Genomic DNA, 19,605 nt, shown 5'->3' on the forward strand with positions numbered 1-19,605 from the left:
TCCCGGGAGAGCACCCTGACTGCCCGGAGCTTCGGCAGCCCCTCCAGCAGCAGCGGCAGCGTGACAGCAGACCCCAGGTACAAGTGTTTACAGGTGACTGCTGCCGCCGCCTTGTCCTCTCCTGTTCTTGTAAGCTTATACCTTTCATGAACACTTGCTCTGAGGGTGTGGAACGTCCTCACCTGCCCACCAGCACCATGATGGTGGCATTAGGAAAAGGAGCATTTTTCCTGGGTCAGGAGAAAGCATCCCCTGCCCTGGGTGGTGGGCAGCCGAGCTCTGGGGGGAGTGGAGAAGCACCCTGTTGGCCTCAGCACGTGCTCAGGAATTGCAATGATTAAGGTACATTTTTTTTTTACCTGGGTCAATTTATTTCGCAGGCTCAGCTGTCTTGTGCATTAGGTCTGTGTGGATTGGTACCTTTTGACCAGGCTCTACAGAATATCTGTACACTCAGTAAAGCATCTTTGCAATCACTGCTTGCCCAAGTCGGGGGGAAAAAGAATTGAGGAAATTTCTAGAGATGAGAGGGGTTGATCTCTGTAGCGTATCTACTGCCTGCCCCTCCTCTCATCAGCTTCAATTTTAGGTGATAGTTTTAATTTTTGGTTGTGTGGTTTGTTTTTTTTACAGAAAAGGTTTGGAAGCTGATCTAGCATCTCCTGCTGACCCAGTGCTATGTCATTACATGTCCCGGAGCGTGGTACTGCTGGTGACGGGCTCCCCCGGGGCTCTGCGGGCCGGGCGCCGTGGCTGTGCCCGGGGGAGCAGACCGCTCCCGGGGCCGGAGGTCTGGGCTTTAGGGCTGTGGGAGCTGCGGGCAGGAGAGATGCTGCGGGCTGATTCCCACTCTGGGGAAGTGCCCGAGTGGGTGTGTAGGAATTCAAAAAGCAAAGAACATAATTTTCTGATACAGGTTTATAATGAATTTTGACTTAAAATAATAAGCAGTATACACAACATACAAGTGAGTTTTACAGAGACGACGTATCTGTTGACTTCAGAACCTACCAGTAAGTTCACAGATTGTGTTTGCTTTCTCTAGCCCTCTGTGTCTGCCAGCATCTGGGGTGGCCCTTGTCTCTGTGCACTCACTCGGGTTTCAGTTCTGATTTACAGCTCCGCGTGTCACCTTCGCTGGGGAGACGGGAGGAGGCTCGTGCAGAGGTTGCTCTTGCTCGGCGGGGTCAGCGGCGCGGCCGGGGGCGGTGTGCCGGCTCTGCTCGGGGGCGAGCAGGGACCACGGGACTGTCCGACGGATTTGCAACACCCTTCCTCTGGCCTTGCAAACAGGTACAAGCAAGGATGCTTTCTGCAAGGGGGGATTATTCTGAACTAGTGTTTTTTTCTGGTGGAACTTCACTGCAATGTGAATTCCTTGGGGAGGTGCAGGTTCCCTCAGCCATCGCATCCCGAGGTCGCTCCTCCCGGTCCGTACCGGTTGCACCGTCCCTTTGCAAAGAGCACAACGGGCAACGGCAGTTTCACAGTTTAAGCGAGGATTGCAGCCCCCTCCTAGGTAGGGCGTTAGTTTTGCTGAGCAAGTCGAAGGGCCCACGGTACCTCCTGGGAAATGTAGTCCTTTCTTTAGTGCTTTGCAGAATTAATTAAATAAAAGCCATGCAGTTGAGCTACAGCTCCCAGAACGTCACGGCCCTCAGGGCACAGGGTTTGATAAACATGGCGAGGGGGGTGGCAGGGGGTTCGTCCCCCTGCGCTCCCGGCTCCTCAGGTCTGGTCCAGCCACTCGGCCCGTTTGGGCGCTTTACACGTGTGCACGTCCACAGTGTCCTCGCACTCCTTGCAGCGCACAGCGCAGCACCAGTGGAACTTGCACTCGCACTTGGTGACGCGCGTGACGCGCGTGGTGTCGTACCCCCGCCCGCAGCACATCACCTCGCAGCCGTCCGTCCCGCGGGACACCTTGTTGCACACGCGGCCGGCCGTGCCCAGGGAGCCTGCGGGAGGAAGCGAGAGCGGGTCAGGGGGTTCCTCCTCCAAGGGCTTCCTCAGCCCCTGCCCGCGGCCGTTAGCGGGGGGCAAGGCTGGGTGTCTGCCACCTGCAACCGGGACCTCGGCTGCGGCTGCCTCAGCAACCACCAAATCTCACCGTTGCTGTCATGGCACGTGCCATGGCGCGGCCTCCACGGGCCTTGGCACGGGCACGAGCATGGGTTTGGTATTGCCCACGTAAGGGGGCTTTGCTCCCCGCGGGCTGGGGCTCGGTGTGGGAGCCGACGGCCCCCAGCAGCCGTGCCAGGCTGGGCTAGGGGGGGAGCTGCTGGCCCGTCCGGAGGGGAGGAAGAGCTGCTCTTGGGCAGCGACTGGAGCTGTGGTTTTTACCTGCTGACTTGTCCATCACGCAGTAATCGGGTGAGTTCTCAAAGTACACCAGATCTGTTTTCGTGGGCTTCCTGAAGTTCTTGTTGGCCACTGTGAAGCCGGTGCCGTCCTGGTTCATCGTCACCTGGATGGCCCCGTTGTATTTCTTCCTTAGGTGATCCCCCGTTTTCCGAAAATCTGACATTGCCAGCCAACAAGTCCTTAGTGTGCAGGAGCCGCTGACCCCGTGGCATTTGCACTCCAGCTTCAGGAAACGTTTCACAGCCTGTGGGAAGAGGGATGCCGTAAGGACGGACAGTCACCCTGGGCATCAGGCATCGTGCCTGTGTCTGCTCATCCCTGGTGCAGCTCCTCAGCCCTCGCCGGTGTGGGATGGGGCTCCGGAGAGGGGTGCTGTGTACGGGGAACGCGTTCCCACGGTTGCTGACACCAGCACCCGCGAGGACACATGCTGGGGCAAAGGCAGGCAGGGTCCTGCCATCCCCACGGGGCCGGTCCCTGGGCACAGCGGCCCAGGAAGGCAGGGCCGTGTCCTGCCCCCGTCTTCAGCAGGACCTGCCCTCCGCGGACACCCGGGGTCCCGCTCCCCTGCCCGCTCCCAGCCGGGAGGTCCCGGTGGGGCGGCTGGCCAGGCGCAGGGCTCGGCCGCGGGGCTGCACTCACCATCCTCCCGCAGCGGTTGTTGTGCAGGTTCATCAGCGCCCGGGCGTCCTTCACTTTCTTCTCCTTGGCGTCCACGAAGGCTTTGGCAAAGCGGATCCCGTAGTTGATGTTGTCGCTGCAGCCGCCCCAGTCGAACTCCCCGCGCTCGTCCTTGGAGCGGCCCCTCTTGAGCGGGTCGCAGCTGCAGGCCTTCAGGTCCCCCTGGCTGCACGCCCGCGTGATGGCGTAGACCACGCCGGCCGAGGAGATGGCGTAGACGAAGGCGGCCTCCCTGCTGCCTGCCGCGGGGAGAGAAACGGGGACCGGGAGTGAGCGTGTAGGCTGCGCCGGGCGCCCGCAGCCCCCCCAGGAGCAGGGCACCGCACGGCAGCACCGCGGCTGGGGACAAGGCCGTCCCGCACACGGGTAAGCCAGGTCCGGCCATCTCTGCTGCCCACCAAGTCCAGCCTCTGCTTCCCCGGCACCTTCCAGACTAAAGGGGATTTCGGGTAGAGCCGCAGGGCTCGGCAGCCCGGGGTCCTGGGCTGCCCCACGGGTCCCCTGCGCTGACCCGAGGCTCGGGGGCCGTGTGGGTGCCCGTCGGTGCCGAGCTGCAGGACCAGGCAGCTCCCTTCGGCTGGGGCTGGACAATGCCGAGCACGGGAGCTGGCGGCAGCTCCGGCCAGGCTCGGCTTTCCCGCACGGCACAGCGTGCCGCCTGCTATTTTATGTCTCTGGTTCGAGTTCGCAGCTGTTTTTATAATGCTGTAAAAGAAGCTGCAAATCAAAACCATGCTCGTCTTCGTTCTGAGAGCCTTTGAAAGCAACTTCAAAGGCAGCAGAGCTCTCTTTGGGCCTCGCAGGATGGGGCTGTGGCGAGGAGCTTTCATCATTCCCCATCCTTTGCCAGGAGAGGATGCGGGTGGGAGTAAAGGTGCCGTCACGGGGATGCAGAGGCTGAGACCGGGCGGGATGCAGCGCAGCGGGGTGAGTGCTGCGTGCCGGTGCTTACAGCCCCCTCCCCTCCCGCCGGCTCCTCTCCGGGGGTCTGGCTCGCAGGCTCTGCCGCTCTGCGCCCGGGCGGGCAGCCCCCCATCCCCCTGCTCCACGGCCCCCTCCGCAGCGCCCACGTGTCCTCCATATGAGCCGCTCCTGGCTCTGCCCAGCCGCCTTTGATGTGGAGGCTGCGTGGCTGGATGCGCCCCAGCATGTCACACCACGGGGCACAGCAGCATCCACCCCACTGCCCGCGCCGGGGCTCGCGGGGCCGCTCGCTGCCGGAGCCCTCCGGGGGTGGTTGGACCCCATGATGCTGCTCCTGCCCTGGAACTGCCCCTGTCCCCATCGCACCTTTCCTCTTCGCTCCTTGGGCACATCCCTGCTTCTGCTGTATCCGTCCCTCTCCTGGAGCGGGAAGGTCCCTCCCGGGCAGGGCTGGCGTCTGCCCCGTGGCCGTGGTCTCCCCGGAGCCCGGGGCAGGGCTAAGCCGCGCGCTGCCGTGCCTCCCCTGCCATGCGAGGGAACAGCCCGTTCCCACGTGAGCCGCTGAGCCCCGGCCAGCCCTGCTCTCCAAATATTTATGTATCCCATTACTGTTTACATACGAGCCTGTTCTCTGGAGGTGTCTCCTCCTTCCCCCTTCTCCCCAGTGCTCCCCCTGCTCCATCTCATCTGGTGCAGCTATTTCAAACGCGGCGCTCTGCTCCCATTACTGCTTGATTAATTTACAGGGGAAGGCAAAGCTCTCCCAAGGGAGTAACCCAAGCCACCGGGCATGGCAGCCCAGCGCGAGGAGAGGCTCTCCCAGGGAGACAAGGCACGCGGCGGTGGGAAGGGGACAGGCAGGACCTACTTCGCAGCATGACCCGGCCAAAGACGGTGTGGTCCCGGTCCAGGGTGCTGCAGTTCCAGCGGTGGTGGCGGAACTGGTGCTGGCACTCCCGGATCCACTCCTTGGCTCCCTCCCCGACCGACTGCATGATGTCGGGGTACCGCTGGCACAGCTGCCGCTGCTTGTTCACCAGCCCGGGGATGTTGTCGCAGATCACCCTCGCGCCCAGCGCCCCGATGTACCTGCCAGAGAGAACGGTGCCAGTTACTGCGCTGCCCACGGAGGGGGAAGGTGGGGAACTCTGGCCCCGCAGGTCCTCACCCGGCCGGGGGGGGTCTTACAGTGAAGCCCACCTTTCCCTATTTCCTTCCCCGCTCTGTCACAGCTGCTCTGGGCTCTGCCATGGGTGTCCCCTGCCGTGGTGGGCCCTCCCCGCAGCATCCCCTCGGCATGGGCGACCCACGGAGCCACGAGTGTGCGGCTGCTGTGGGTCGGGCGGGCAGGACGCAGGGACAGCGCCCTGCTGAGCCACCACAGCTGCTGGGCTTTGGTCTTTGTGTTCAACAAACTCATCCTGAGCAGCACCAGCCCCGGGCAGGGGAAGCTCTGCTCCCTGTGCCCATCGCTGCAGCACGGAGGGGGGGACCCCACAGAGCCCACCTCCCACGGCTATAGGTGCTGCAAGTCGTGGCCCTGCACCCGCAGAGCCTGGGCTCCCTGTGAGCTCCCGGGGTGGCAGCGGAGGAACTTGCTGATGTGCAAAACCTCCCTCCCACCCTCTTCCCTCCATCCCAGCCCCGCTCTGCTGAGCGCAGCAGGATGGAGCCCAGCTGGGACCAGCCCGGGCTCTGCAGTGCCTCCTGCCCGCGCCCGGGCTGGGCACGCTGCGGGGACAGCAGCCCGTGGCACAGGCACTGCGTGGTGCTCAGGTCGGGGAGAAAGAGGAGCAGCTTTGCCTCTTGCTGCTGCAGCCCTTGGTCACACCATTACCCCTGGCTCTCCGGTCCTCTCTGTGCATCTCTCGCACTGGTAACTTTTATGATCATGCCCTGAAGCTGGACAACGGGGAGAACTACCCTGTGTCTGTCCTGCCTGCACCCTGCCCGTATCCTGCCTGCATCCCGGTCCCCTCCCTGCGGCGGCGGGGAGAGGGCAGGAGCTCGGAGCAGAAAGACAATGTGCAAACAACAGCCTGGTGGAGCCTGGCTGAGCCCCGCGGGCAGCCTTCCACGGCACGGGGAGGGACCCGGGCTCTGCCCCACGGCCTCGCACCAGCCCGGACACTGGCGGCACCGTGGAATTTTCCGCCCGCTCGCCCCAGCCAGGCAGCGGCTGCTGGTGCCAGAGGATGATGCTTGCCACAGAGCACGGCGCTGGGATTCTGGCTGGAAGGGATGAGGTTTGGGTGGGATTCAAATTTTTCAACCCCCCCAGACTGGAAGTAAGAACCTCCCTGCAATAACAACAAAAAGCTTGGGCAATGTTTCATTGTCTCTCTCTGGCCACGTTCTATCGCTCCCATCAGCCCCAGAGAGCTCGCGGGCTCAGGAAAGCCCTGCGCGCATCGAAAGCCATGGGAGCTGTTCCCTCTTTTAAAATATTTTGTTTAAATGCTGGCAGATGCACAAGGTCATCTCAGGCTGGAGCTGAGGATAACAAACCCGGCTCCCCACGGCTTCGCGAGCCCCGACTCCGAGGCCAGCGAGCGTTAGCTCCACAGGCCCGTCAGCCTGCATCCCGCAGCGGCGGGACGAGGGAGATGGTAAAGCTGTTGAGGAGAGAAAAGCCAACGGGAGCTCATCAATGCCGACTGCGGGCGTTTAATTGCCTCGCTCGCGCTGGGCTGAGAGCGGCCGGGTCCCTCCCGCGGGGCGCGGGGCCGGGGAGCATCCCCCGGGCTGGGCGACGGCACGGGCCAGCGGCCCCGAGTGGGGCTGCAGCGATGCCGGGGGGAGCGTGGCCAGGTGCCTGGCCCAGAATCCCTCCTGCCCAGTCCCAGCGAGGACGGGGATGGCTGATGTGTCCCTGCCTGCGCTGCCCAGTCCCCAGCAGTGCTGGGTGGTGGGCTGTGAGCGGGGCTGGCTTCGGGCAGAGGAGCTGCCTCCACGGCCGAACGCTGGCAGATAAAGCACCGACCGACACCAGCCCCTGGGAGAGAGATCAAGGAAAACCCTCCAGACAAGATAAACACCAGACACTCCCTTCCTCACACTCCGAGCTAATTACTTCTCGTTAGTTCTCCTGCCAAATACCCAGATCAGAGCACATGTTATCAGCAGGAGAAAGTGGAAGGAGAGCAGGGCGAGGGGCACCGACCCAGCACCTTGCTGGGTATGGTCCCGGACCCCCGCCGGGCTCAATGGCTGCATCTCCCTCTGCTTGGGGCTGCTCTCCATCGGAGATCACGGACCGAAACCCGGCGTGGAACGAGGGGGAGACTGCCTCACGTGTCCTGGAAAGGCTGCAGTTACCTCGGCGGGACCCAGACCTGCCTTTGGTGAGCAATGCTCCAGTTGGGGTCAGTTACGCTGAAATGGAGCGAGACGAGGAACATCAGAAAATTCTGCCAAGCAGAATTTTGGGAGGGAATAAACCCAAACATTTGTTTTGGATTGATTAAAGCATCCCTTCCGATTTCATTTCTAAAAACCTGTGACATTTTAAAAACACTGCAAGAGGAAAGACAATGGCTGTTCTGAGAAGCCCCCGGCTGCCTTATCAGAACTTTGTTTTTAAAAAATGAAGTTGTGCTGGAAGTGGCAGATTTCCGTGAAATGCTGCACTCTTGGGGAACGTGCATTTTTACAGCAGGAAAAAACCCCAAGCCCTGAGTTCAGGGAAGTCTGTGAGAGGGACGTGCTTCTGCTGCTGGAGGCTGCTGGGCCATGGGCAGGAGAGGGGCAGGAGCCGCAGTGAGAGCTGGGCATCCCACAGCGAGGAGGAGCTGGGAGGGAGTTCATGATTAAGTGCATGTGGGGATAATGATCCCCCGCCCTGTCAAATGGGTGCCCACGGGATGCTGCCTCCCGGGAGGTCTCACACAGCGCCCGTAAAGCCCCTGCATCCCCCTGCTAAGGGCAGAGCTCTGCTCAGAGACACTGATCCCTCCGACGCCTTCGGCTGCGTGACGCTGCGTCAGTCCCTCCTCGCAGAGCAGCGTGTGATCCCGCGCTGGCTGCGTGTCCCGTCTGCTCCGAGCCCAGCTGCCAGGAGGTGATCGGGGAACGCTGTGCCCTCCTGCCAGCCCTGCCCTGCCCCGAGCCGCTGGCACAGCAGCAGCAGGGACCGGAGACCTCATCTTACACAGCCGAGTGCTCTCGGAGCTCCCTCGCTCCCTGCTCGCCCTTCTCCTCCCTGAGCTCTTTCTCAACCGGCTGCTCCGATGCACGGGGGCAACAGGAGACAACTGTCACATCTTGGCTCCCAGTTGTTGCTCTTGTCCTAAGAGTCTGCTGACTTCGGCTCTTGTAAACAAGGAGAAACCTAAATTGCTTCTAAGATAAACATGCAAATCGGAGGCAGACGCATCTATTTACTTGGCAGCGGGCGCTTGCGCTAACCCCCTCCCGCGGCTCGCCGCCGTGCTCCGTGTCTCGCTCCTGCGCTTCCCACGAGAGCCTGCCCGGCTTCCCGAAGGCCTTGCGGGCTCCTCAGGGGGCTCCTGCAGACCCCTGTGGCCCTTGTCATGTCCCTGCCCTCAGCTCAGGCTGCTCTGGTGAAAGCCAAGAGCTCGGAGCTTTCCTGCCCACAGCAGCTTGGCTCCCTGCAGGGATCCCCGCAGCTGCACGTGGGCTGCGAGCTCCTGGGATCTGCTGCATCTTGTCCCAGGGATCAGATCCCAGCACACCTCACTCCTTCTCCACCTCCACCGGGCTGGAATCTCTTTCTGGATCAATAAACTGCGCTTTTGGCCCCGACACAGGAGCTCCAGGCAGAGGGGCTTGGGGGCTGCCCTGCCAAACCAGGGGTCAGAGGGAACCATGACTCTGGAGATCAAGGCAGGAGGATGCTGCAAAGGGGAATTCAGTTTCCCTTTCGTTACCAATAACCAGCCCCCTGCGATACACACCTGGGGCACCTCCTGAGGGGTTTTTTTTTTGTAGCTCAGCTGTTGGCAGTTTTGTTCCATTGCTAAAACCCCCCTGGCTGACCCAGTGGCATGTGGGGCAAGCTCTCCAGCCCCAAAGAGGCGATGGCAGCGAAGCCCCTCTCTGCACCCAGCGCTGCCACCTGTGATGTGGCGTTTCTCCGGGGTAAGTCAGCGTGGCAGCGGCGAAGTCCTGCTCCTCGTGTGGCTGCGGTGTGCCTGGTGTGCGCAGGGCTGGGGCGAGCGGTGGCCAGGGGAGCTCCGTGCGTCCTCCCGGTGCCAGCCCAGGGCTCGCCTCGGTGCGCGGTACTGGCCTCAGCCCCGGTGTGCCGGTGCGGGTGCTCTGGTGGGGAGATCCGAGGCCACGGGAGGCTTAGCTGGGGTCGTGCCCATGATCTGGGCTCACCAGGAGATGTCGGGTGGAAAAAGTCTCTTGGAAAAGGAGGGTTGGAAGAAAGGGAAGCATTTCATGGGAATGAGTAACATCAAGTGGAGTCGGAACTTGCTCTTGTTTGTTGCTTCTCCGTGATGCCAAGGTGTTGTTGAGAAACATGTTAGTGCTCTGAATCTGTTTCTAATGAAAATTATATTAGATGTACTGCTGTTCCAGTATTTCACTTTACACCATTTTTTATGGCATTGAAAAACCCGTTTGAGCATTGCCTCACTTCAAAAGGGAAATTTCTGGAATTGCCATTCTCAGGCAAATCTCAAAATTTTAATTTTTTGTTTTTGCTCTGCTTTAGTATTAAAACAGCTGCTGAAATGTTGGGAGTTCCCACTGCGGGGAAATCAGGGTTGCACCAATACCGTTAAAGGCACAACTGTAAGTTAGATTAATACAAAATGAGCTTAACTAAGATCACCCGCACAGGTCAGCTTTGCACTGAGAGGAGGGTGTCTGCGCAAGCAGCTGTGGTGATGCCGTGAGCCAGGCTCCAGGCCCGTCCCCTCGGGTGGGAGATGCTGGTTTTGTGCAGAACCTCATCACTGCTGGCCTCCTCTCTGCGGCCGAGCTGGGGATGAGAGCGTGGTCTGGCTCCTTGGTGGTACCAGCGGCTGCTGGAGCCCTTCCCCTGGCAAAGCTGCTTCACCTCCCCATTGCTCTTGTGACCCCTTTGCTAGCCCTGAAGGACCAGCTTGGGAGCCAGACCAGCTTGGCTTCTGGTCTCTTCCCATCCCATTGCATCGCCATGAGATCTGTGTTCTGGTGGGAGGCTGAAGGCCCCAGGCAGCTGTTGGAGACTCCTCGTGCAGACAGGATCAAACCCAGCGTCCCACCTCGCTGCAGTGCCAGCGCCTGGCAGCACTTCACCTCCTCGGGTTCCTTGCGTACTTCCCGGGGATGCTGCGCTCTCCTGCCCCTGCTCTCCCTGCCTGCGGGCAGACAATTTATAGCCAACTGCAAAGCGCTTTGGGCTGCAAGGTGCTACAGACGTTTGAGATATTATTTTATTATTATAAACCCTGAGTATTTTATTAAGCCCCGCTGGGAACGGAGCCATCCTGGCCTGCTGGAATTGTTAACGCCTCGGAATGATTAATAGTCCTAATTTCCTCACTTAGAGCCACTACTCTGTGTGTTGAGAGTGTTAGTCTCACTTGAATAATTAATATCATAATGCTGAGCCACTACCAGTGCCATTCCAAGGTACATGTTTTTCATTTGCTGCACTATGATTGTTTTATTTTCCTCGGGTGTCACCCCTTCTCCAGCTGTGTGCCTTCGGTTCCCCGCCGGAGCCCCCTCCCGCGGGTTCCCTGCTCCCGTGTGCAGGCAGCAGGAGGCGGTTTCTGTGGGAAGGACTGAGGTGTCCGGGAGGTGCTGGCAGTCGGGGTCTGCTCCGCTCGCTGCGGTGCGAAGGCGGGATGCGGCGTGCGCAGGATCCATCTCGGTGGGCAGCGAAGCCCCTGAGAGCTCGGGGTGCTGCAGAGCCAGAGGAGGGCGGAGGGGGGGAGTTTAGAAAAGCACGGGGAGAAAAGGACTCCGGTGCCTTCTGAAACAGGGGACAAACTCAGTGAGAGGTGGAAGCTATTCCTTGGAGGCGTTGTTGGCGATGGGTGAACACAATACAAATTGCTCATCAAAAATATGCTTTATCCTTAAGTATCAGTTTTTTTCCTCCCCAAATCTCAAAGCACTTTGCTAAGGAGTCTGAGTAAGACAGTCTCTGGGGGTAAAGTAGGACGGATGATTGTTCTCTTGTCCGTGGCATATCTTGTGTGTCGGGTGCGAGCTGCTCTGAGCAGAGGCTGGTGTTCGCACAGGACCCAGCCCAGCGCGGATCTCCTCACGGTGGGCTGCAGGAGCTGCTGGAATTGCTATTGGTAATAGCAAAGCTAATGAGTTTGGAGGAGCAGAAGGGTTTTTTTCTTCTGCATTTCTTTGTAAGAAAGATTTCCTATAGGTGAAAGTGACCCTAATGAAAAATGAACTAAGAAACACAATTAGGATTATTATAACGGCGCAGAGTGACTGAGAGAACCCATCTGTTCAATACGCCCCAACCCAGCGCACCAGGGCTGCTGCGAAGGCCCCAGGGTTCATTCACCATCAGTCTGACGTTACTTTAAAACTTATTTTTCAAAGCGTGGCTGCCCGGACAGCCGGAGCTGCGCAGCGCCGCTGGATAAAGACTTCCTGGTCGCTGACCTCCTGCTTTCATGGCCATGCAAAGCGCTCTGCAACAGCAAACGTACAGGCGGTGCGAGCCCCCGGAGACCCCCTGGGCGCTGCTGCGGGGCTGTCCCCTGCGGCCGGCATGGCGGGGCGGCAGCCAGACCCCCGCGCGCCCCGAAGGGTTACGCCGGCTGCCGGGGAGCTCCTCCATGCAGCTGTCTTTCCCTTGGCTTCATGTCAAACATTCCTGTTGAGGCTATTTCCCCTCCCACACACCTCAGCGTGATGGCTCTTCACATGAGCCCCTCTCCCCTATATCCACGTGTGTGTGGCTCAGTTTTGCCATCGCTCTGTGCCCATCCGCTGCCTCTGGACCAGCACCCAGCACTGGCGTCATGATGGGAATGCACTGGGACGCCCGGCTGCGGGAGCGCTGCTCCTGCCCACCCGTCATGGGGGGATGTCCCCTTCCCCACCTCCTCGCCAAGCCCCCGGGAAGGGCTGACCCCAGCTCCCGGGGCTGCTCTAGCGGGGAGGGTGCGATGGGCGCTCTTGCCTCACGACCTGCCCTCGGTGCGCTGTCCCTGCCCGTGAACACAGCCCTCCTTCCCCGGCCCAAGAAGGGGGCTGCAGCACGGCGGGCAGAGCATCCCCGGGAGTGCCCGGGCAGCCACCGTGCCCCGGGGTGCAGCGGCTCCCCAGGAGCCCCCAGACCCGCTGATGCCTTGAGGAGCCCACGTGGCCGCCAGCCTCCCGCACGCTCCCCGACCCGCGCCCAAGCCCGCCTTAGGCTTCCTTCCACAGATTTGTTTTATCTCTTTGGGAGCCTGATGCCTCCCATCTGTTCCAATGCCAGATGAAATTAAATATTTGTAGTTTCCAAGGGCTGTGGTTAGCAATAAACAAGTTAGCTAACGAGGATTTGGTGCGCCGGGGGCTTGAGGGGGGTTCATGTGGGCTCGCAGGCAAGTGGGTACGTGTGAGGGTGGGGTGCAGGGGTGTGTGCGTACGGCTTTGTGTACATTTTTCTTTAACCAAACCTTCAATTTAAAATGGCTTTCCACACCAGAGCAGCTAGCCGGGCTCTCAATAGCGAGTAAACTCTACTTAGTTATTTACACCAAGTTTGTTTATTGCACAGTTTGTGTTTATCAGCAACATGTCTAATCTTCCAAATCTCTCGGAAGGAATTTCGGAGGCCGCTTTTGGGGCCCGATGTCCTCTCGCAGCGCGCGGGGCACGGCCCTGCCCGGCCGGCGCCCGCCGGGGGAGAGCCGCCGTGCCCCGGCCGATGCTCCTCGCCCTGCCCAAGCGCACTCGAGTGTAAACGGGATTTAGGGATTTGCCCGTTGCATTCCTGCCTAATTTCTGTCTGTGTTTCGGCTGGTATTTGGTTGCTAAGTAACACGTTATAGTTTGGGAGCGTTTTCGCGTGGATGCTGCTCCCAGCACCAGCACCCGCCGCCCCGAGCCCATCTCTGTCCCCTCTGCCCGCCCAAACCCTGTTCTCGCCGCTCCGTGCTCCCAGCACATGCACACACACACGCATCCACGGACACTTTTTGAGCGCCAAAGTTCACCAATTCCTGGCGTTTTTGCGAGGCGGCGCAGGCCGTGCCTGACGTCACTGAAAATTAATAATTTGCAGTTGTTTAGAAGAAACATTTGGTTGATATTTCCTTTCCATGTACTGTGATCAGAACTGACCCAGTTTTTTCTATTAATCTACTTTAGAAGTTGACTCTGAAAATGAGAAGCATTTCCTCTAGTTCCACAAGTTTATTGTGTGTGAATCCCTAGAAGAATTTGGCAATAATAATAAAAATAAGGAACGATGATGCACCACCAAATGTATTTACTGTAATAATCAGTAGTGCTAAAGATGTGCTTGGAAACCTATGTAAATCACTGAATAACTTTTTCCCAAACCACAGCTGGTTGAAACCCTTTTCAGTAAAAAACAATTTCATCTAAACATGCTGTTTTATCAGAACTGACACGTCCAGCAGAACAGCGCTCGCTTCAATGGAGGCTTTTCTTAGGAATGTTCTGGTCTACAGAAGAGAAAGGACGATCAAAAATGTGAACTTTAGAGTTTAACGTGTTTGGTTTCTAATTTTTTTTTAAAGTCGTGTACTTAAGGTCCCTGGGACCAATTCTGCTTGCCGCAAACGTTCATAGGACTCATGCCTGGCTGCACCCCGGCTGAGGAGCCAGCCGGGCTGCGCAGGGCAGCTGCCCAGCCGCAGCCACCCCAGCCCGGGCTCTGCCCTGGCCACCCCGGGGCTGGCCCCGCTCCCCTTCCTCCCCAGAACAAGAAGCTGCCAGCCAGGGAGTCAGTCTGCAAGCTGGGAACACAAACTGCTGCGGGAGCTCTATCTAGCTTCCTCCAAACAAGCCCCAGCTACCGAGGCTTAAAACACGGCTGGTTTTCCTCCCGCTTGTTGGGAAGAGACGTGCACTTGGAACGAGGGCACACACTGTGGAGTCACCGCCCAGCTCTGGGCAGAGGATGCTGCGGCTGCTCCCTACCTTGTCTTTTTCCAGCACCTTTACCCCATGCACCCCCTCCTCAGCCCTAACGAGCCTCCCCTGCTCTTGCCTCCTCTATAATGAGGTGAAATAATCCAACTTCTCCGCTGCCCTAAGACTCTTCCTTCCTTCCTCCGCTTTTAGCGTATCAGCACCACCACCTTCGGCACAGATGCCGTCCTGTCTTCGCCTGCCCTGATGGGTGGGGGCAGATCTGGCGCCTGGAAGCCAGGCCAGCGCCTGGATCAGCCTCACGCTCGCCGGTGGTGACTCATTTTCTCACCCAGTGATTTCAGTTCCCCATGGGCTGATGAGGCTGCAGGAGATCTCTGGGCATGGCCAGGAATGGCACTGGTCTTGCTGGTTTGCATTACACGTGCCCCCCGAAGCCCGTGCTGCCCTCGGGAAGAAGCTGCTCCTTGCACGATCCACCTTTTGTGCCCGGGTGCAGCCCCGCTGCCCCAGCAGCTCGTCCCCCGGGCTCCCCGCTCCCTCCCAGCCCCGCAGCTTTCCCGTGCGCCTTCCTCACCCGGGAATCGCTCTCCCGGGGGTGCCAGCGTGGCCACGACCGCCACGTGCCCAGACGTGCTCTCAAACACTAGGAATACCTGCGTTATCGGCACGGCTAGTAAGTGCTCCTGGGCCCTTGCAACGTGCTCCAGGGTAGTTGAGGAATTCCAGAAATCACTGTTCTCTTGCGGTGGCAGAGGGGTTGAATTTGATTAAGTTCTGCTTCACCCACTGCGACGTGGTAGTGAGGAGACTGGTGTGGAAAACAGCGTTTTCCACCAGATTAGAGAGAACTTTTATAGGGTGGGGGGCACTGAGAACTTTTCTGGGGCAAAGGTTTCTTTTCTGCAGCTTTACTGAACTACTGAAGCAGCACGGGGTCGCTTGGAAAACTTCACAGTCCTTGTTTTCCTAATTACTCTCGTTCGGCATACATGAATTTTCATTGTTACAGGAACCGGGACAGGAGGAGATTAATTCTAGAAGGGTGGTATTTTCTGTGGCATCATTTCTAGCTGTTACAGAGCCTCGCCGTACCCAAAAGAGGGAGAACCGCAACTGGGAGCTTATAATAAGGTGTAACAGCAGCGCGCAGGGCGATGCCGCAGCCCGCAGGGAGCTGGGAGCTCCAGCGCGATCGCGGGTTTGCCGAGGGAGCCGCTCGCCGCTGCCGCTTCTCAGCTCCAAACCCTCCCGAGGGGCTGCTCCGGCTCCTCGCCGCTGCCCGGGGAGGGGCGGCTTTCAGGGGGGTCGCGGCGTGCGGGGCTCGGCACCCCCGCAGAGGCGGCGGGAGCCGGGGGGTCTCCCGGCCCCAGGGACAAGCGGGCGGCTGCGGCGCTTTCGGGGCGCGGGGAGCCCCGCGGTGGGAGCGCCCCGGGGAGCGCCGCGGTACCGGCCGCAGGAGCCGCGCAGGTGGAGCCGAGGGAGCCCCGAGCCGGGACCGGGACCCGCGACGCGCCCGGCGGGGCGGGAGGAGCTCGGGCAGCCCCGGCCGGTCCCCGCCGGCTCCCGCTGCCCCGCGCGGGGCTCCCGCGGCCGCACGTCGGGCTCCGGCTCCGGGACGGCGGGGCTCGCTGCGCTCCCGCTGCCCCGGCCCTGGGCCGGGCTCCCCCGTCCCTGTCCCCATCACGCGGCCGCGGCCGGCCGAGCCCCGCGCAGCTCCCGCCGGCGGCAGCCCGGGGACCGTCGGGGCGGCGGACGCGTCGCGGGGACTCACCACCACGAGGAGTCGGCGCGGGGCGTCAGGGCGAGCAGGAGGAGGACGAGGGGCAGGCAAAGCCGCGGGGCCGCGCCCGCCGTCCGAGGGAAGGCTCCGCACTCCGCACGCCCGGGGGCCACGGCAATCCCAGGAGACGCTTCCAGGCGGTTTGGGCTGAGCATATCTCTCCGGGGCGGCGTCCAGACGGAGAAATGACCGGGGAGGGGGGTCCTGCCCGCGCTCCCCTCGGGGGCACTGCCCGTCACGGCCCCGCGGCGCGGCTGCCGGCTCCGCGCTGCTGAGCGAGCCCCGGCTGGGCCCCCGCGCCCAGGCGCATGCTGCTGCGCGGGGGGCGGCGGGGCGCCCCGCGGGGTCCCGGGCGCTCAGCGGGGCCGGCGCCCTCTGAGCGGCGCGGGGCGGGCGGCGGGGCCGGGCCGGGCCATGGAGGTCCTTGCGCGGAGGGCGAGGACGCACTGGGGATGGGAGCGCGGGGGCCGCGGCCAAATATTGACAGCGCCCGGCGTGCTGCGGGCTCTCATTGGGCAGAGTCAGAGGCGCGGAGCCGCGGCTCCGGCCGCACCGACCCCCGCCTCCCCGAGGGCACGTCGGACAGCCCCCTCCGGGCTCCTGCCCACCGGGGCCGCGGGGCTGCCCCCGCCGCACACCGGCACTGCTCCCACCGCCGCGCCCGGACCCCGCGGAGCCGCCGGCCGCGGCCGCCCCGTCGGGCTCTGCCCGGGGAAGGGGCGCAGCGGGACGCCCGGGGCCGGGGCGGCTCCTCCCGCGCTCGCCCCCGCCAGGTGTCACTGCGGGGCGGGGAACGGGGGGGCGTGGGGCTGCGCGGGGTGCGAGGGGCTCCGCGCCCGCGGGGCGCCCGGCCGCGCTGTGACGCCCGCCCGCCCCGCGGCCCCCGGCGGGCCCTCCGGTGCGGCCCCGGCCCCGGTGCGGGCAGGAGCGGGCGGCGCTGGCCGGGCTGCGGGGAGCCGCCGCCTGCGGGGCCGGGCGGGTGTCGGGGGCGGCGCGGACCCTGCACGGGCACCGGCAGGCAGCGGCCGGGGGGCCGGGGCACATGGTCGCTGTTCTTAGGACACGCAGGCCCTGGGGCGGTGATGTCCCCGGCGGGAGCCATCGCCTTCTTCCCCTGGGGCAGCCGCTGGCCGAGCACCAGCCGCACCCCTTCGTGCACCCCTTGGCGAGAGGTCTCCCGCCTCTGCCGTGCCTCTGCCGTCTGTGGCTGTGGGACAGGGAGAGCTGGCGGACGAGCTGCTCTTGGCTCTAAGCTCTTCTTCCTTCATCGCCCTAAAACTGTTGACTTGCAGCTGGTGAAGGACCACCCTTACCTGGGAGCTCCCTCTTCCCTGCGTGGTCCCTGCCTGGCTGGGCCTTCCGCACCCTGGAGGTGAGCAGGCATTAATCTGCAATGGGTAACCTCTCCCTGCTGGCACTTCCCAATATGCCTAATTGCCTAATTATTTACTGGGATTGCAAACCTCATTACCCACCACAGTCCTTCTCGCATTGCTGGAGCCCTCAGCCGCCCCCTCCCCTCCGTCCAGCCCAGCTCAGCTCATTCTGCTCTTTGCTTCCCGTTCCTGTTGTTGCAGATCAGAGAGCGACTTCACCAGCCCGAGAGAAACTGGGACTTGAAACTTGCACTTGGTTATAAATCCAATTATATTCCTGAAAACTGCAGGTACAGAAAGCTGGTGCTGGCAGGGTGCTGTCCTTTTGTCTGAGCCCAGAAGGACCATTGCATTACGGCTCGTTCCTAGAGCGACTGCACTGAAAAGGCCGATATTTATAGACTGGGGTGGGAGGCTGTGCGGGTGTTTAGAAGACCCATCCCAGCAGTAGCGTGCTGGGGTCTCTGCTGCTGCCCTTTCATGGGCTTTTCTCTTTACTGGGTTGTTTTCATTCAAAGAGAAGAGACAGTTCTCTGTATCCTGCTCTGATGGGAAAGGGAGGGGAGGAGGTGACAAGCGCTGCGTTCCCCGGGGGTCACCTGGGTGTGCAGGTCTCGGACGTGACGTGGTGCTGGGCAGGAGGCCTCTGGGCTGGGCTGTAACTGGCTCCAGGGTGAGGGCAAGAGGCGGTCGGTGCAGACAGCGGTGCCAGCCCCAGGACGGGAGGGCGATGGGTGTGGGCAGGGGGGCTGCAGCTGAGTTTCGGTGTCGGGGTGGCACGCTGGGGCTGCGTTTCGCAGACCTTTGCACCCAGTGTGCTGAATTTCTTTGTCAACCTCCTTGCTTGACGCTCTCCTCAAGACCTGACGGGTTGTGTCAGGCTCTCCCTTGTCTCCTGCGTTCAGCAGCGAGGAGGCTGGGGCAGCCCTTGCTCCTCCGACGGCGGCTCAGCAGAGACTCGCATTTGATCTTTCATTCAAATTAGCCCAAATTAGCCGTGCGCTCAGGATGTCTGTGCGCTTCGTCCACATGAGCTGCAGTGAGTAAATAAACAAGGCTCTGCTTTCAAAGGCTTTCACGATTCATTAACTTCAAAGGAACGAGCTCTCTATTTTCTTAGCAGGTCGGTCACTCTGGAGACTCGCTCTGGCTGCTGAAGGTGACTGGGCAGCTGCTGCGGGGATGGTGTCACGCCTTGAGCAGCACGGAGCTGCGGCGAGGGGCAGAGGGACTGCCCATGGTTGGTGTTACCCCTGGGGAGGAAAGCAGAGTGAGGAAATGCGCAGGCGAGGACGGTCGGCGGCATTCCCTGCCCCGACCAGCTGCCCCAGAGGTGGCATCCAGGCAGGGACGCGTACCAGCTCCGTGCCTGCGCTGCAAAAATCTCCCCATCTCTTCACAGAGGCGAAGGCAGCGCGGTCTTGCCTGCCCGTGCCATCTTCCCGTGGGTGAGGGTGCTCTGCCCTGTGAGCGGGGCTGGCTCTGGCCGGAGCGGGGAGGCCGCTCTCCCTGCCCAGCTCTCCCCCCGCCGCAGGGCTGGATTCCTGCTTTGTGCAGGCACAGGTGCTGGGGCCGTGCCAGGAGCGCGCAGAGCCAGCGGGGATTGCAGAGGGATTGTGCACCTCCAAAATGCCCGTGGAGGGCACAGCTGGGAAGCTAACCTTTCATGTGGCAGCCCCAGGAATAACTCGGAGCCTTGCATAACCGCAGCCACCTGGGAGCCCAAGGGGAAAAAATCACTGTCCCGGGATAACCCTCAGTGCCAGGCCAGCTGACCTCATGGGAAACCTATTTTCTGAGGGAACAAAGCCCCATTATAAACATATTTATTGGGAACGTATTTCAGGATGGATAGCGCGGCCCAACCAAGCTCCTGAACTTGTGCCGAAGGGACCACCGAGGGGCCGCGTGCCGGCAGGGACAGCGTGCTGGGCACAGCCTCCGCCGTGCTCGTCTCCGGCCACAGCACAGCAGGGCCTGGGCGCCGCAGGGACACGGTGCTGGACACAGTCACTGCCCAACGCAGCGGCAACAGGGAGCCCCAGGTGAGAGCCGTGCTTGTGGCAGGGGGTCCTGCTCCGTGCCGGGGGCTCCTCTGCCGGCAGAGCTGGCCCCGGGCCCCCGCGTCCCCCGGTTGTGCCGAGGAGGATGCTCGAGGAGGAGTGGTGCTGGGCTGGCTGGAGGCAGGTAAGGGGTTCTGCTAGGAGAGCGTCGGCACATGCTTTGACAGTCTGTCCCCTGCTTCCCCTGTTAATTGTTTTGTTCCTTCTCAAATTGATGAATTGCTGTGTGGACATGCAGCACCCGGCTTTGCAGCCACGTGGTGTTGGTAACCCTTTGGCCTCCGTTGATACCTGGGCACACACGATGTGGCGACAGTCCCCTGTCCTGTGCGTGCCCACTGGTGCCCGGCCGGAGCGGGGTAACTCCTGCCTGATA

At 61.4% G+C, this 19,605-nt stretch overlaps 1 protein-coding gene across 1 annotated transcript; it reads right to left on the reverse strand.

Moving 5' to 3' along the window:
- Positions 1 to 903: 903 nt before the first annotated feature.
- On the reverse strand, positions 904 to 16,051 carry WNT2B (Wnt family member 2B). Its single transcript, XM_068419092.1, has 5 exons — positions 15,782 to 16,051; positions 4,838 to 5,058; positions 3,007 to 3,284; positions 2,344 to 2,608; positions 904 to 1,958 (listed from the first exon to the last, which is right to left on the reverse strand). Exons 1-5 carry the CDS (start codon positions 15,943 to 15,945, stop codon positions 1,729 to 1,731), a joined length of 1,158 nt encoding a protein of 385 aa, XP_068275193.1. The 5' UTR covers positions 15,946 to 16,051; the 3' UTR covers positions 904 to 1,728.
- Between the last annotated feature and the right edge of the window lie 3,554 nt (positions 16,052 to 19,605).

This window comes from Nyctibius grandis, chromosome 27, assembly GCF_013368605.1.
Source record: "Nyctibius grandis isolate bNycGra1 chromosome 27, bNycGra1.pri, whole genome shotgun sequence".
NCBI classification, from domain to species: domain Eukaryota; kingdom Metazoa; phylum Chordata; class Aves; order Nyctibiiformes; family Nyctibiidae; genus Nyctibius; species Nyctibius grandis.

Bases quoted from the DNA above. Each gene is read 5' to 3' on its own strand.
- WNT2B (XM_068419092.1), bottom strand. From the start codon at position 15,945: ATGCTCAGCCCAAACCGCCTGGAAGCGTCTCCTGGGATTGCCGTGGCC. The intron at 5,059-15,781 runs GTGAGTCCCCGC...TCTCTCTGGCAG, and splicing joins CGCGCCGACTCCTCGTGGTG to GTACATCGGGGCGCTGGGCG. The intron at 2,609-3,006 runs GTGAGTGCAGCC...CTCTTCCCACAG, and splicing joins ACAACCGCTGCGGGAGGATG to GCTGTGAAACGTTTCCTGAA.